Source organism: Mastigoproctus giganteus, chromosome 4 (genome assembly GCF_048544385.1).
Source record: "Mastigoproctus giganteus isolate SK-2022 chromosome 4, ASM4854438v1, whole genome shotgun sequence".
NCBI classification, from domain to species: domain Eukaryota; kingdom Metazoa; phylum Arthropoda; class Arachnida; order Uropygi; family Thelyphonidae; genus Mastigoproctus; species Mastigoproctus giganteus.
Window position 1 is genome coordinate 236,798,637 of NC_143578.1, and position 13,512 is coordinate 236,812,148.

The 13,512-nt window shown below is 34.7% G+C and overlaps 2 protein-coding genes across 2 annotated transcripts in view; one reads left to right on the plus strand and one right to left on the minus strand.

Moving 5' to 3' along the window:
- Nucleotides 1-10,331, minus strand: part of Fkbp12 (peptidyl-prolyl cis-trans isomerase Fkbp12) — a 64,178-nt gene extending 53,847 nt beyond the window's left edge. The window contains exons 1-2 of the mRNA XM_090371231.1: nt 10,167-10,331; nt 9,828-9,875 (exon numbers count right to left, since the gene is read on the minus strand). Of these exons, the coding sequence (XP_090227357.1) occupies nt 9,828-9,875; nt 10,167-10,203 (85 nt within the window). The 5' untranslated portion in view covers nt 10,204-10,331. The remainder of the gene's footprint in view (nt 1-9,827; nt 9,876-10,166) is intronic.
- A 2,065-nt stretch (nt 10,332-12,396) lies between these two features.
- Nucleotides 12,397-13,512, plus strand: part of LOC150087518 (deoxyribonuclease TATDN1-like) — a 119,926-nt gene continuing 118,810 nt past the window's right edge. The window contains exon 1 of the mRNA XM_090372512.1: nt 12,397-12,465. Coding sequence (XP_090228638.1) covers nt 12,456-12,465 — 10 coding nt within the window. The 5' untranslated portion in view covers nt 12,397-12,455. The remainder of the gene's footprint in view (nt 12,466-13,512) is intronic.

Genomic DNA, 13,512 nt, shown 5'->3' on the forward strand with positions numbered 1-13,512 from the left:
CATTGATAGTTCAGTTGGTAATGCAGTTTCAGCATAGTATAAATAAAGGTTATCCAGGACACAGCTGGCTGGACTACCCAATGGTGTAACTATGGTCTGTAGGTAGATGGTTCTTCCATCAGTAATATAGTTGTTTGCAATGCAGAGGTTGATTAAGCTGTTCCAAAATGTTGGTTTGCAGTTTATCAGGTGACTGTAGTTATTGTACAGTTTGTCAAGGACTTTTTAAGTTTGGCAGGTCTATGCTGGTGAAGAGGCTGTAAAAATCATATGTTGATATACTGGTGATTTTATTGGCTTTTAATGCTTCTATTACGGGCTGGTTGTCATAAATAATTCTATTTGATAAAGCGTTTAGGATGGGTTTCAGAAGTAGTTCAAAAGTCTTGCCTGGTTTGTGTGCATAGCTATGGTTACACGAGGTGATGAATCTAAATCCTATAGGATTTTTGTGGAATTTGGGTATAAAATAGATGTATGGTAGGTTATAATTGTTAAAGTTAATTTCTTACTGAAGGCAATACTGAAAGCTTTTTGGTGATGATACTATTGTTGTTGGTTATAGGTTTGTATGTGTTACTCGAGTTTAGTTCTGTATTTAACATATGATAATAAAAATGTTTGCAGATAAATGCAAAACTGTTAGGGGCTTTATCTACGGTAGTTATTATAAAGTGCTTATGCAGTTCAGCTAGGTGCTTTTTGATAGTGGAGAAACTGTATTTTTTACCTGTGGCAAGTGTGGCACCATGTACAGCTAGTGTTTGATAATTATTGAGTAGGTCAATGAGGACTGAGTTTATCCATATTTGGAAGGCTTCTATGGGTGTATTATATTTGTACGATAACATAAAGCAAAAGTTGAGTAAATTGTGACAGTTGTTTTTTGACCTTAATTTGGTTGATATGATGGTACAGCCTGAATGTGAAGCCATGCACCATGATGTTTTTTAATTCTTCATTTGGTATTATGTCTAGATTACCAGTGATGTGTACAAAATGAGTATTGACATAAGGTTTAAAATGTGGTTGGTTGCATATACAACTATTGGAATCTGGTATAAATTTATTTAGATTGGTGGCCAAGGCTGTGTAATTACATGCTATCAGTCCAAAAGGCTTTGAGTAGCTGAATCTTGATATTATTTGTAGGCTGTGGCAGTTGGTAGAGAAGAGATCACAGTGCTTATCGATGCACCTACTGATGTTAATTTTGTACAGGTTGGTAATGTACCTTAATATTAAGATGGTATGCTCTTTATTACTATCAATATTGATAGTTTTTAGTCTAAATTTACAGATATCTGTGATTAGGTGGAGTAAGTGCATAGATTTAATATCTGTATTATGAATGAATCTGTAGAGAGCTTTCAGAACACTAAGTTTAGTGCTGAAAAGCAGGTTATGGATTTTTTGTACTTCCGTATAACCATTATCCCATTCAGACATACTATGAAAAGTTTCCTAGTTTATAGGATTGTTTGGACTTATTAATCTTGGCTTTAAATTTTTTGTGAGGTTTGGGTTTATTTAAACCTTTAATCATTTGGAATTTGTTATAGATGCATATATCAGATGTATTGCTGGATGTGACGTAGTGGTGAACTTTGTTTAGTCCATACGGGTGGGTAAAGGGTTTTTAGTTTTAGCATGTATAACTCTTCTAATCTAATTCTTGAGCAGGGGTCAGATATATGTGCTAGTATAGAGATATGGATATTTGTAAAGGGATGGACTTGGAAGTACTTATACTCAATTTCCTGTTCTAAGTTTTTATTACACTTATTATGGTTGCAGTAGTTGTTGATGTCAGACCTGTGGAGGTTAAGTCTGAGGTGTAATTTGTTGCTGGTTTGTCCAACATATTTCATATTGCAGGTGGGGCATGTAATGAGATATATTATATTGCTATTTTTGCAGAACATAGGGTCTGTGGCATTCTCAGAAACATGCTGAGGGTGCATGTTTCTGGACATGTAAGGCATTGCTTATTGGTACATTTATTATATTTATGATTGGTTTGGGTGGGTGAGGACTTCAACATGTTCAAGCTGGAAGCATTATATGCTGTTTTGCTCTGTGTGGCGTGTGTTATTTGTGAATGTACTGTGCTTACATTGTGTTTCAAAGGGCTATACAAAGCATAAACCCCCGGGGTCAGGTTTAACCTACTCTGCCCATCCAGTATGTTACTAGAATGCAGACAATTCATATAGAAATAGTAAAGTCAATCCAAAATAATGCAATGAAATTAGGCAAAATAAAGACGATAATAATGTTGATAATAATACAATGAAATAAGGTAAAAAAAGAATTGTGACATAAACCTAGGAATGGCAGTATAATAGATGCCTTTAATATGGATTAATAGCAGAATAATGAATTGAAGGGTGCACATAAGTGTACTAATTTACGAGACAGAAATTCCATGTAATTAACCATGGTTGAAGTGACAAAATATCAGGTGGGTGGACATAGACATTAAAGCCAATTGAAAATTAAAACATGTTAAAAGCATTCCAAGATAGCGAAAGCAACATCTTGACAAAGCCTGTGTCACATAGAATAGAAGTAATAGGTACGGGAGTTGTAATAAGAGGAATATAGACATGGGTTACTACTATGTAGAGTAGAAGGCACCCAACGACTACAAATAAATAAAAGATAGGAGGTTATGCTTTTAGCATGGAGAGAGAGAACAGCGTGTAGTGCAATCAACCAATGGGTTAGATAACATGGAAAGGCAGTCATAAAATAACACAATGCAACAATGATATTATATATTTGGAAAATTAAATGCACTAGGCATAATCCTTATGGGTTTTGATAATTAACTATATAATATCGGTGTAAATACACCATAGTTAACCCATAGATTTGAGCTACGATTGTAGCGTAGAAGGCATCGTTTTAATTGTATCTCATAATGTGGTTGCCTTCACAAGAAGATAACTACTATTGAATTACTTCAAATAAATAACGCTTCTCTAGTAGAGAAGACTACTGTTATTTATTTTCAGCGGTACCACCACCCAGACGATCGTTTCGAAGCAGTTTGGCTTCATCATCAGTGAGCGAGCAGGTACCCAGGTAATACAACAAGCCATCTCAGTTGCGAAGTTATATCCACATTATGCCCGCCCACTGATGACGAAGCCAAACAGCTTCGAAACGATCGTCTGGGTGGTGGTACCACTGAAAATAAATAACAGTAGTCTTCTCTACTAGAGAAGCGTTATTTATTTGAAGTAATTCAATAGTAGCTATCTTGTTGTGAAGGCAACCACATTATGAGATACAATTAAAACGATGCCTTCTACGCTACAATCGAGCTCAAATCTATGGGTTAACTATGGTGTATTTACACCGATATTATATAATTATATATATATATATATATATATATATATATGTATTTTGACTTTAATCCTATATGGAAATAATCTTTATTTCCATATAGGATAGGAATTCTGTATGGAAAAATTATTTCCACATAGGAATTGTATGAGTGTTAGGATTAGTATTAGCCATATAGTGCAAAGGAGCCACAGGAGTTTGTTGCACCAGCCAAAAAAATAAAATAAGAAAATAAAAATTATGTGCTTTCCTCATATAGGTAACTATCCAGTTGACCTTTGAATTTCTTCAAACTGACAGCCTCAACAACTACCTGTGGAGACAATTTGTTCTAGTAATCACCAACTCACTGGCTAAAAGAAAATTTTCTACTCTATGGCCCCTAATTCTGGAATTCTTTATAACAGTGAAAATTCTGCCTTCATTCATTTTACTAACCCCTCTCAGAGCCTTATAAATCTCAATCAGGTTCCCTCTAAGGTACCTGGTTGCCAAACTCTGTAGCTCACATAATTGGAGTCTTTCTTCATACAGTTGCCCTTTCTCTGATCTCGCCACAAGAGTTGTCAAGTCTATGGGCTCTTTCAAGAAGCAGTCTTTTATCAGATGAGTTCTCCATACTTGAACACAGTATTCCAAATGCAGTCTTACAATTGTCTTATACAGTGGGATTATGATCTCCCTATCTTTACAGGATAATGTTCGAAAAACCATTGATAGGCCACCGCTATGGCTTACCTGGCCACCTGTTTACACTGCTCAGAAAACTTCATATCTGCCCATATAACTCCCAGATCCCTTTCTTTGTCTACTGTTTTCAATTCAACCCCACCAAGTGTATAATTTATTTTGGAGTTGCTGCTTCCAAAGTGTGAGGCCTTGAATTTTGCTGCATTAAAAACAGCTGCCACTTTTCTGACCATTCTTGAAGCCTGTTCAAGTTATTCTGAAGGAGCACTGCTTGGCAGTGATCACTAACGACTCTCCCAATCTTTGTGTTGTCTGTAAATTTTGACCTTGTGCCCTTGTTGTTGTTTGGGGTTTAATGGCGCAAGAGCAGCTTCGGCTATATTGCGCCTGTTCAAGTTTTGTTATTTCCCGTTATACTGTTACTGATTTGACATATTAGATATGATTGGTTAAGTTTATTAAACTGAGGTATGAAAAGAGTTCGCTGACGTTTGATTTTTCTCCCATAATGAGCTCAAGGCTTAATGGCCCATTTGAATGCGATTTGAAAGCTGATTGGCTTTCAAATGCGATTCAGCAATTTGGTATCGTGGACATTCTATGATGATGTGCTTCACTGTTAGTGTGGTCAGACACTGAGGGGGATTGTGGAGGATTGTCTTTCGTTAGAAGGTAAGAGTGTGTTAAATGTGTGTGGCGATGCAAAGCCAGGCAAGGATAACCTCTTCGTGTCTGACTGAAAACTTGATTTTCAGGATTTCTGCTGCTGTTTGATTTGGTATAATTTATTGTTTGTTTGAGATTTTCAGGTCTGCATCCATATATTTTCAGAGACTTTTCGATTGATGTTTTTAAAGTCATTGAGCAGAATTTTATACAAATGAGGGTTTTCGTTTGACGGATGTTTTGTAACATCATCTGCACATTCATTGACGAGTATTCCAGAATGTCCAGGAATCCAAGTGAATCTGACTCTGTTTTTTTTTTCCCTAAGGTGTGATATGGAGGAAAGAATTTTTCTTACATACAGATGAGATGGATGATCTTCTGTCTGTAAAGCATATATTGCACTTAACGAGTCTGTGAAAATGATACTTTTTACGAGGGAAGTTTTGGCAAAGTGATCTAGGGTGAGACTTATTGAAAACAATTCAGCACTAAAGATACTGCACTCTATTGGAAGACACTGTGAAATTATGCTGTTTGGCAGTAGGACTGCTGCACCAACATGTGCATCCGTCTTGGATCCATCAGTGTACAGATGAGAATAGTGAGAGAATTGTGTTACATAAAAGGAACGTAGCTGTTTTATATGTTGATTTGGGATATTGTTCTGTTTCCATTTTATAAGGACCATGTCACAGTCAACTGAACTGATTTCCCATGGTGGGAGGGATTGGGGTATCTTGGTAGATTTTATCCATACTTAAATTCAATTGTGAGAGTATTTCTTTTAGTCGGATGCCAGCAGGTTTGCATGTGTTAGGTTTGATCGCATATAAGGTTTCCCATTTCGGTTTATACAGATACTGTCATGTTGGATGTTCAGGAAGGCTTTGAACTTTCGCAGCATAGTTCATAAGAAGAACTTATCTATGAAGACTGAGTGGGAGTTCATGGATCTCTGTGTATAGACTATACACAGGTGAGGTACGGAAGGCTCCTGAAACAACACGTAATGCACTGTGATGAATTGGATCTAACCAATTCAACACACTTTTCCTAACTGAGGAGTAAATGGGAGAATCATAATCTAATTTAGATCTTATCATTGCACAATAAACGTGCAAAACGATCAGCTCCCCATGTCATGGCTGGTATAGCTCATAGAATGTTTAATTTCTTTAAGCACATTGTACGTAGATATTTTATGTGTTCTAGGAAATTTAATTTGTGATCCATGATTAGTCCTAATAGTCAGATACTCTGAGTGGAATTTGTTGATTGCTTATTGTTAGTTCTGGATCAGGATGAATCTTTCATTTTCTGCAGAAGTGTATTGCCACTGTCTTTTGTACTGAGATTCAATATCCATTATAGATGGACCAGGACTCTATTTGGTTAATAGCACATTGAAGCTGCCGACAATATCGTGAGTGACACGATATTGTCGGCATATAGGTAGGTTTCAACTGTTGCTGGAATAACTTCTGTTATAGGGTTTATTTTGATAGCGGAAAGGGTTACACTGAAGACTGAGCCTTGGGGGACACTGTTCTTGATTGTATATTAGAGCCAGAATATGATTGTAGCAGACTTGTTGTTTGTTATTTGGTTTTTAGGAGCATTAGCAACTAAGGCCATATTGCTCCGGGAATATGCGGTGGTCATTACTTGACCTTTCCGCATCCTCCGTATTTGGTGGTGACGGGCTCGAACCCCGGTCTAATCAAGAAGCGTGTGCTACGCACTGCTGCTCCTTCCCACCTGGCTACAGAGGCGCCCGGTAGCGGACTTGAAAAGTTCTTTTAGTCATGAAATTCTGAAGGAACTTCGGTAGATGGCCTCGAAGTCCTAATTTGTGCAATTCACGAAAGATACCATATCTCCAGGTAGTATCGAATGCCTTTTCAATATCAGACCTTGTGCCCTTTATCCCTTCGTCGATGTCACTCATAAAATCAGAAACAACAGTGGCCCAAGAATCTATCCTCGAGGACTACGCAAAAATAATTGAACAGAAATTCAGTTATTGAGTTGAATATTTGGTTATAGTCATTTTCATGTTATTATTCCTTTTTATAACTTTATTATTTTCAGACTCTATTAATATTAAGGGTGACCTTTAGTTCCAAGATTGAATGATATTAAAAGAACGGGAACCTAAATTATTGGAACTTGCCTCCGAAACTGCTTATAAATTAATGAATGAAATTAAAAGAAGATGCAGATATTAAAGTGGTTAGAATTAAATTGCATGGAGAAGGTGCACTTTGCTCAATGCTCATCATATACGGACTCACTGTCCAAAAACACTGTGAACCAAGAGCCTGAACCTGAAGAGCCTTTCATATCATCATATCAGCTGGTTCATTAGGAAGTTTCCTATATAAGCGTGTTTTAGTTCCCATGATGTAACTCGATCATGTGTGGAAATTGTTTTTCAGGTCCCATATTGGCAAAAAAAGTTGTGCTTGAGAATTGCAAACTGCATGTGTTGTTTAAATCATTCTACTGCAAGTGTTTCAAAGGTGGTCAGTTTACTAGTGTTATTGCTGAATCAATTTATGGTTTGTGAGTAGTGGAGTGGATATGCTGGCTGAGTTCCGTCATACAGTATTATGTGTACACTGGCTTGGTGATAAGCTATGGTATTGGATATGTTTGAGTTGCCATATTTAACTGTAGTGTTTCCAATGCAACATGCATTGCATGCTTGTTGGCAGTGAATTAAATATACTATGTTATAGTTATTTGAAATATTCATAAGTGTCTTTGTAGTTATTAAAAATGTATTAATTTTGTTATACAATGAGAATATACTAAAGTGAGATCAGTGCTATTAAATATATTTTTGAGTTGTCTATGATATGGAAGGATTATTTTTATATACGACGCAGACTATTAGATTGTTGGGTGATTTTCTAATCTATTTCTTGCATTGTACACGATATATTGAATGAGACTATGTGGATATTTTCTTTTTAAAAAAGCCTTAGACAACATTCATCCAAGGTTAAAATATACACTGGAGCTTGAATATTGGCATAAATTTCTTGAATCTAAAGATAATAATCAATTAAATACTTGTATGTATAGAAAGAACACACATGCACACAGTGCAGTTTTTACATTTTAATTCTCATCACCCATAGTGTGTCAAAAAACTTGTTTTATTTACACAAATCTACAATTCAATAATATACTGTCATTACAAGAATAACTTACAAACAGAATTAAGATACTTAACTAACCCTTTCTTAGTTAAGATTATTATTATGAGAAAAATTATGTAATAATAATCCATAAATTTCAAATGTACAGATTATTATTACATGCGATTTTCATATGTGAAACAGAAAATAAACAATTTTATAATAATTATAACTATTAGATTAAATAGATCTTACAAATATAAAATTAGCTTTATGAAACCATTCTTGGCAGTTTTCAACTTTTATAAACTACAGGGTGAATATCTGGAAAATAATCTTTATATGCTTCCCTATACATTCTTTAATGACAGTAAGACAATATGATCTTTATTAGTGGAGGTTAGGAGAGATTTGTCACATTGATTAGTTATATCTAATTTTGGGACAAAATATCACCTTACTGGAAAAGATATATAATTTTAAAGACTTGGGTTTTAATTAGTAAAGGCCTATACAGCCATATAACATGCCACTACTGGAGAAAGACATGGTGAAATTCTCCAGTATTTTTCACTGGAAAACTTTATAAATGAACCCCCCCCCCATTTGCCACTTTGTCATCTTGTGGTAAAGTAAGCGCCATCACCAGCCGCTTGTGTGTAGTGTTGGAATGTGTTGAGTGTTGAGTGGCCAGCATCAGGCGATTCAACAAAGAACATGCTGGCTCGACACCATCAAGGGCAACACTGGCATGAGCATGAAGGACTTGAAAGAAGCTGTTGAAGACTGGACAGCATGGAGGCAGCTCGCCCATAAAGTCTCCAAAAGTCAACTGTGACTGAACAGATGAAAACAACAGAAGGTACACTTCCCCCCAAAAAATAATTTTGTGCTGTAGTTCTTCCAACCCTGGTAGACTGGGACCCGGATGTGCCAGTGCTCGGAATTAAAAAATAATTAGAAACTCCATGCATTCCGGCATGTAGTGCATGAAACTTCCAAAATCACTGCATGGTTGTGCAGCTTAGAGTGAACCCTGCCACTAACTCACTGAAAAACATTAATTTATAAGTATCTCTTACAATTATAAAAAAATTAAGAGAAGATGAGTGACATCTATTTCATTCATAATCAGTAGTAATTCAAAACGAAAAAATATTGTACATCATTCAGAGAAAATTGTTGGAAAAAAGTAGTGGGAGAATACGATCCTTTGCTCAAATTAAAAGGAAATTGGTGGGGAAGGTGGAGAAAACAGGGAAAGTATCACAAGCACATTGTGACTGGCAGAGAGCTGCGTAAACAACATGGATACAAATAAGTAAATGCTACCTTACTACATGAAATACAATAACATTCATGATTCCATCCTTCAGAGTTTGCACACTTGGCTGCAGTTGCCTTAGCTTCCACTATAACAGAGCCAGATTAAGAATACCACTGTTTAATTAATAAAACTTTATTTACAAAAAGTATTTCATATGGTGTCACTCAGCATTCTTCTCTCCAATCCCATTAACTGATTCAAGACATTTTCCAGTTACTTTCATAAAAGCAACACTGGTAAATATTAGTTTTCTAGTGGAAAAGTGACATAACTTCTGCCTAAGGCAGAAGTTCTTGACATTGGGATGGGGAGGAGAACTTATAAAAAGTTCCTCCCTTAATGAGATTCAATCCCAAGACAAGTCATTATTTGCTAATCTACAAATGTTCACCAATTATTATTATTATTATTATTATTATTATTATATATAACATAGACTCTATTCTAATACACATACAAGATTAATTTTTAATTATTAGAAGACGAATTCCCTCTATCACCGAAATCGCTACTACTGCTTTTGTAGGGATCACATAACAGCACATCAATTATCCAAAATTGTTGGGGGGAGTGTCACGGATGTTTACTTATTTAATTTAGCGAAAAAATCGTTAAAATCATCACTATACTCAAATTACCTGTGTAATGTACTACCACAGTCTGGCCAACTTTAGGAAACGTCTGCCCTATAAAAAAAAAAAAAAAAAAAAAAAAAATAGGGATAGTCAGGATCAAAACTGCAAAAAAAAGATTATAAGCTCCAATTTTATAATACATCAAAAGGAATACCACAAATGTTTAATTTATAGTAGTTATCTAACATTACAAAAAAAAAACGGCTCTCAGAATAAATCTATACGATAATTTGGGTATCAGTTTAAGTTTAAATTATTACAAAAAAAAAAAAAAATCCGAAAATTCTAGACATTCACCGAGGACTACAACACATTACTGCAAATAAGCATATACACACGTACCATCACCAGGATTTATTGTTTCTATCTCAACACCCATTCTGTCTAATGCAGAATTAGACTTGATACAACGAGACAACAGATCCAGCCCGACTTAGCTACACAATACTGTACTTATTTCCGGGCTTTTCGTGAACTCTGTTCGATTCTACTTTCCGGTAACAGCCCTACTCCTTAACTAACTGAAGTGACATCTAGCGCTCGTTTACAACAACAACAAAAAAAAAAGGTTAATAGAGAGCGCTGATGTCACATTATTCTTTTTATCGTCTGCTCTAGAGACGCTTAGGAGTTCGGTTATCGATATTTTTATCGGTCAGTGTAATATGTGAGTATTAGTTTAAATATTTGAGCATATAAATATCGTGGGGAGATATTAAAAGGGTCTAGAATCGTTAAAATAATGTCATACTCACTTGGTATACTCTGATCTATCCGAAATTATTGATTAATGTCAAAACAACTAGTTGTTCCTATTCCGAACCAGACGTGCAATATAAATTAGTATGATATGATATTTCCATATATGTGAGATCAATGTTTAGCGTGTAAAAATTGCAAGCACAGTAGATCGTTAAAAGAAATAAATTTTCATTCCGCTAAACAAGCAGTTTCTGCTTTCGATGAGTCAGGATTGAACTCCAGTGTTGAGAAATAAGTACTGGGTATTGCTCAGAATAAAGTTGAGGACACTATTCATTCCTTATTGACTGTAGAAACGAAATCTAGCCACCACCAAAGTTTTGTGAAAAGTAGAGTCTGATATATTTGCAGAACCGGCGCAAGGACCAGCGAGGCACAGGGCCGGATTTTCTATTAGGCACCATAGGCACAGTGCGTAGGGCCTACGAAAGAAGGCAAAAATTAAAAAAAAAAAAAATAATAATAATGCTCCACTCTTTTCAGTCATTAACAAAAAACGAGCTGAGAAACGTGTGCAATCGACTCTAGGAGCTTCAATTCAATACTCATACACTGTCTTCAGGAAGTGCTCAAGAGATTTTGCTATCAGGAAGTGCTCAAGAGATTTTGCTATCAGGAAGTGCTCAAGAGATGTATGTTTTAAATAAAATAATAATACATTCACATAAGAATGCTTACTTTTCATTAAAATTACCTTCCTAACTTTCATCAGTGCAAAATCTTGTATTAGGGCAGGGGTACATTTACGCATAGGTGCACAAAGCACATGCCTAGAGTCCTCCCCTCTAAAATGGTGAAATACTTTTTCGTAATTTTATTAGCATATCAAAATGATACTTTTTTTCCCCCATAATCTCTCATGGCTGTATGCAATAATGCATTAAGCTGGAGTAGAATTTTAAATGTTTATTATATTTTTATAATAAAAATTTAAAATTTCTTGAAACTCTACATAATGGGTTATTACCTGTAATAGAGTCCTGCATCAGATTGAGTCTTCAGAAATTTTGCAGGTGTTTGAATGTAAATAATTTAAATAATTGAATATAATATTTGAATGTTTTTCCAGTTTTTGAATGTAAATAATTTAATACAATAATATCAAAAATTAACTTATAAAGTAAATATTTTTATTAATTTTTTTCCTAAGTAACTTATTTACTGAATTGTCAGATGTGGATTGTTTTTTTTTTTTTTTTTGTGTGTGTGATTTGAATTATGCACAACTTTATACCACTGCTGATATCTTTATATATTGAGTATTAAGGTATGATTAGGAAATTTGAGGAGAGAAGCATCCCCCATTGTGAATGGTGATTGAGTTTTGATTTATTATGTGAGCTGCATAAATTATGCTGTGTCATTTGGGTCAATATGACAGATAACATTTTAAGATATACAGTTTCATTCTTTATCCACTCTCAGAATGGGAGGAATTTAATTCTTGCTATTCCTGCTGACATTGCCAGACACCAACTTGAAAGAATTTTCTGCAGCAAGATTTCTAATCCAAGGAAGAAGGATACAGTTGAAACTATTGGTGTCCTCTTTCTGTACAGGAACTTACCAAAAATTTATAAAATTAATTATACTATGAATATGTTTCATTTTTTTATTTATATATTTTTGTTATTTTTATGCATTATATATAATACAATAAAATGTTAATATTATGGATTGATTTATTTTAATTTAAAGAAGCTAAATTGTATTATTACTAATATATAGAAATTTTATTACAAATTTTCTTAACTGTTTTTTTTTTTTTTCTTTTTTTTTTTTTTTTTTTTTGGGTTGAAGTTCCAGTTACTGCAGGTGGGGTGTGGATCTAATATAGTAGACCTGTGCAGGACTCTAACCTGTAGATGGATGGACAGAGGTACCAAAAACAATAGCTCCTTTACACATTTTTGAATGCATCTAATAAAAGGCACTTCACTGCATTGATGAAAACCCTAAAAATAAAAATTTAATGATCTAAAAAGACAGCTGCTCTGATCAGCTTACAGAACTGCATGAATTTGAAATTTAGGGAGCGATAATAAAAAATAAGGATATGTAATTTTGAGTTGAAATATGCCCTTCTTGTGGGCTCAGATTAAAAAGAACCAAAATGCCTTAAATTACTTAATTTCTTTATGCACTAGTGTACATCCTAGTTCTGTGTCTGAAAGAAAAATTTAAAATTGTGTTTTGTTTTATTGCATGAGGGGGCAGGCCCATAATTTACTAAACCTGTGTAGAAAGAAGTTGGGCAGTATAAGCTTTAATTGTTTTTTAATCTAAGCCACAGGGAGTCCAGTAAAGAAGGCTATAACATAAGTAGTTGTTATTTATGTCATTAAATTTTGTTTTTAAACTTTCCATCCACAAAATTGATGTGGGTTAGTTTTTCTAATTCTCCTTATATATTTGGTGACTCTTTCCACTAGTTTTCTCAGGAATTGTAAATCAGATGACCAACTGTCATTTCTTAGCCATTGTGTAGCCCAAATCTCCAATGTAACAACACTCTTTGAGGATTTATCAAAGAGAAAGTTTCCAAAAAAAAAAAAAGGGCAGTACAACACTGAAAGTTGTTCATAGGGTCTCCCACAAAGTCACTAAGCCCATGCCAAGAACAGCAGCAGCCATATAACGTTCTTGATTATCAAAATTATAAATAATTGTTTTTATTCATATTAATTATTATTATTAATAATTTTAAGGAATTTAAAAAAGGCAAATATAACAAATGGATTTCATTTCATAGAATACACTGTGATTTCCACCTAATAATCCCAGGGGCTCACATCTGGTGAGTATGGGCTTGGCACCCAGGGTCCTGAGCTGGATATCATCATTCTTCTTTTTCTTGGTGATTCCATTCTCTCTCTCAAGATTGTAGAATGCATCTGGGTGAAAAAAAAGTTGTCACTTTAAAATA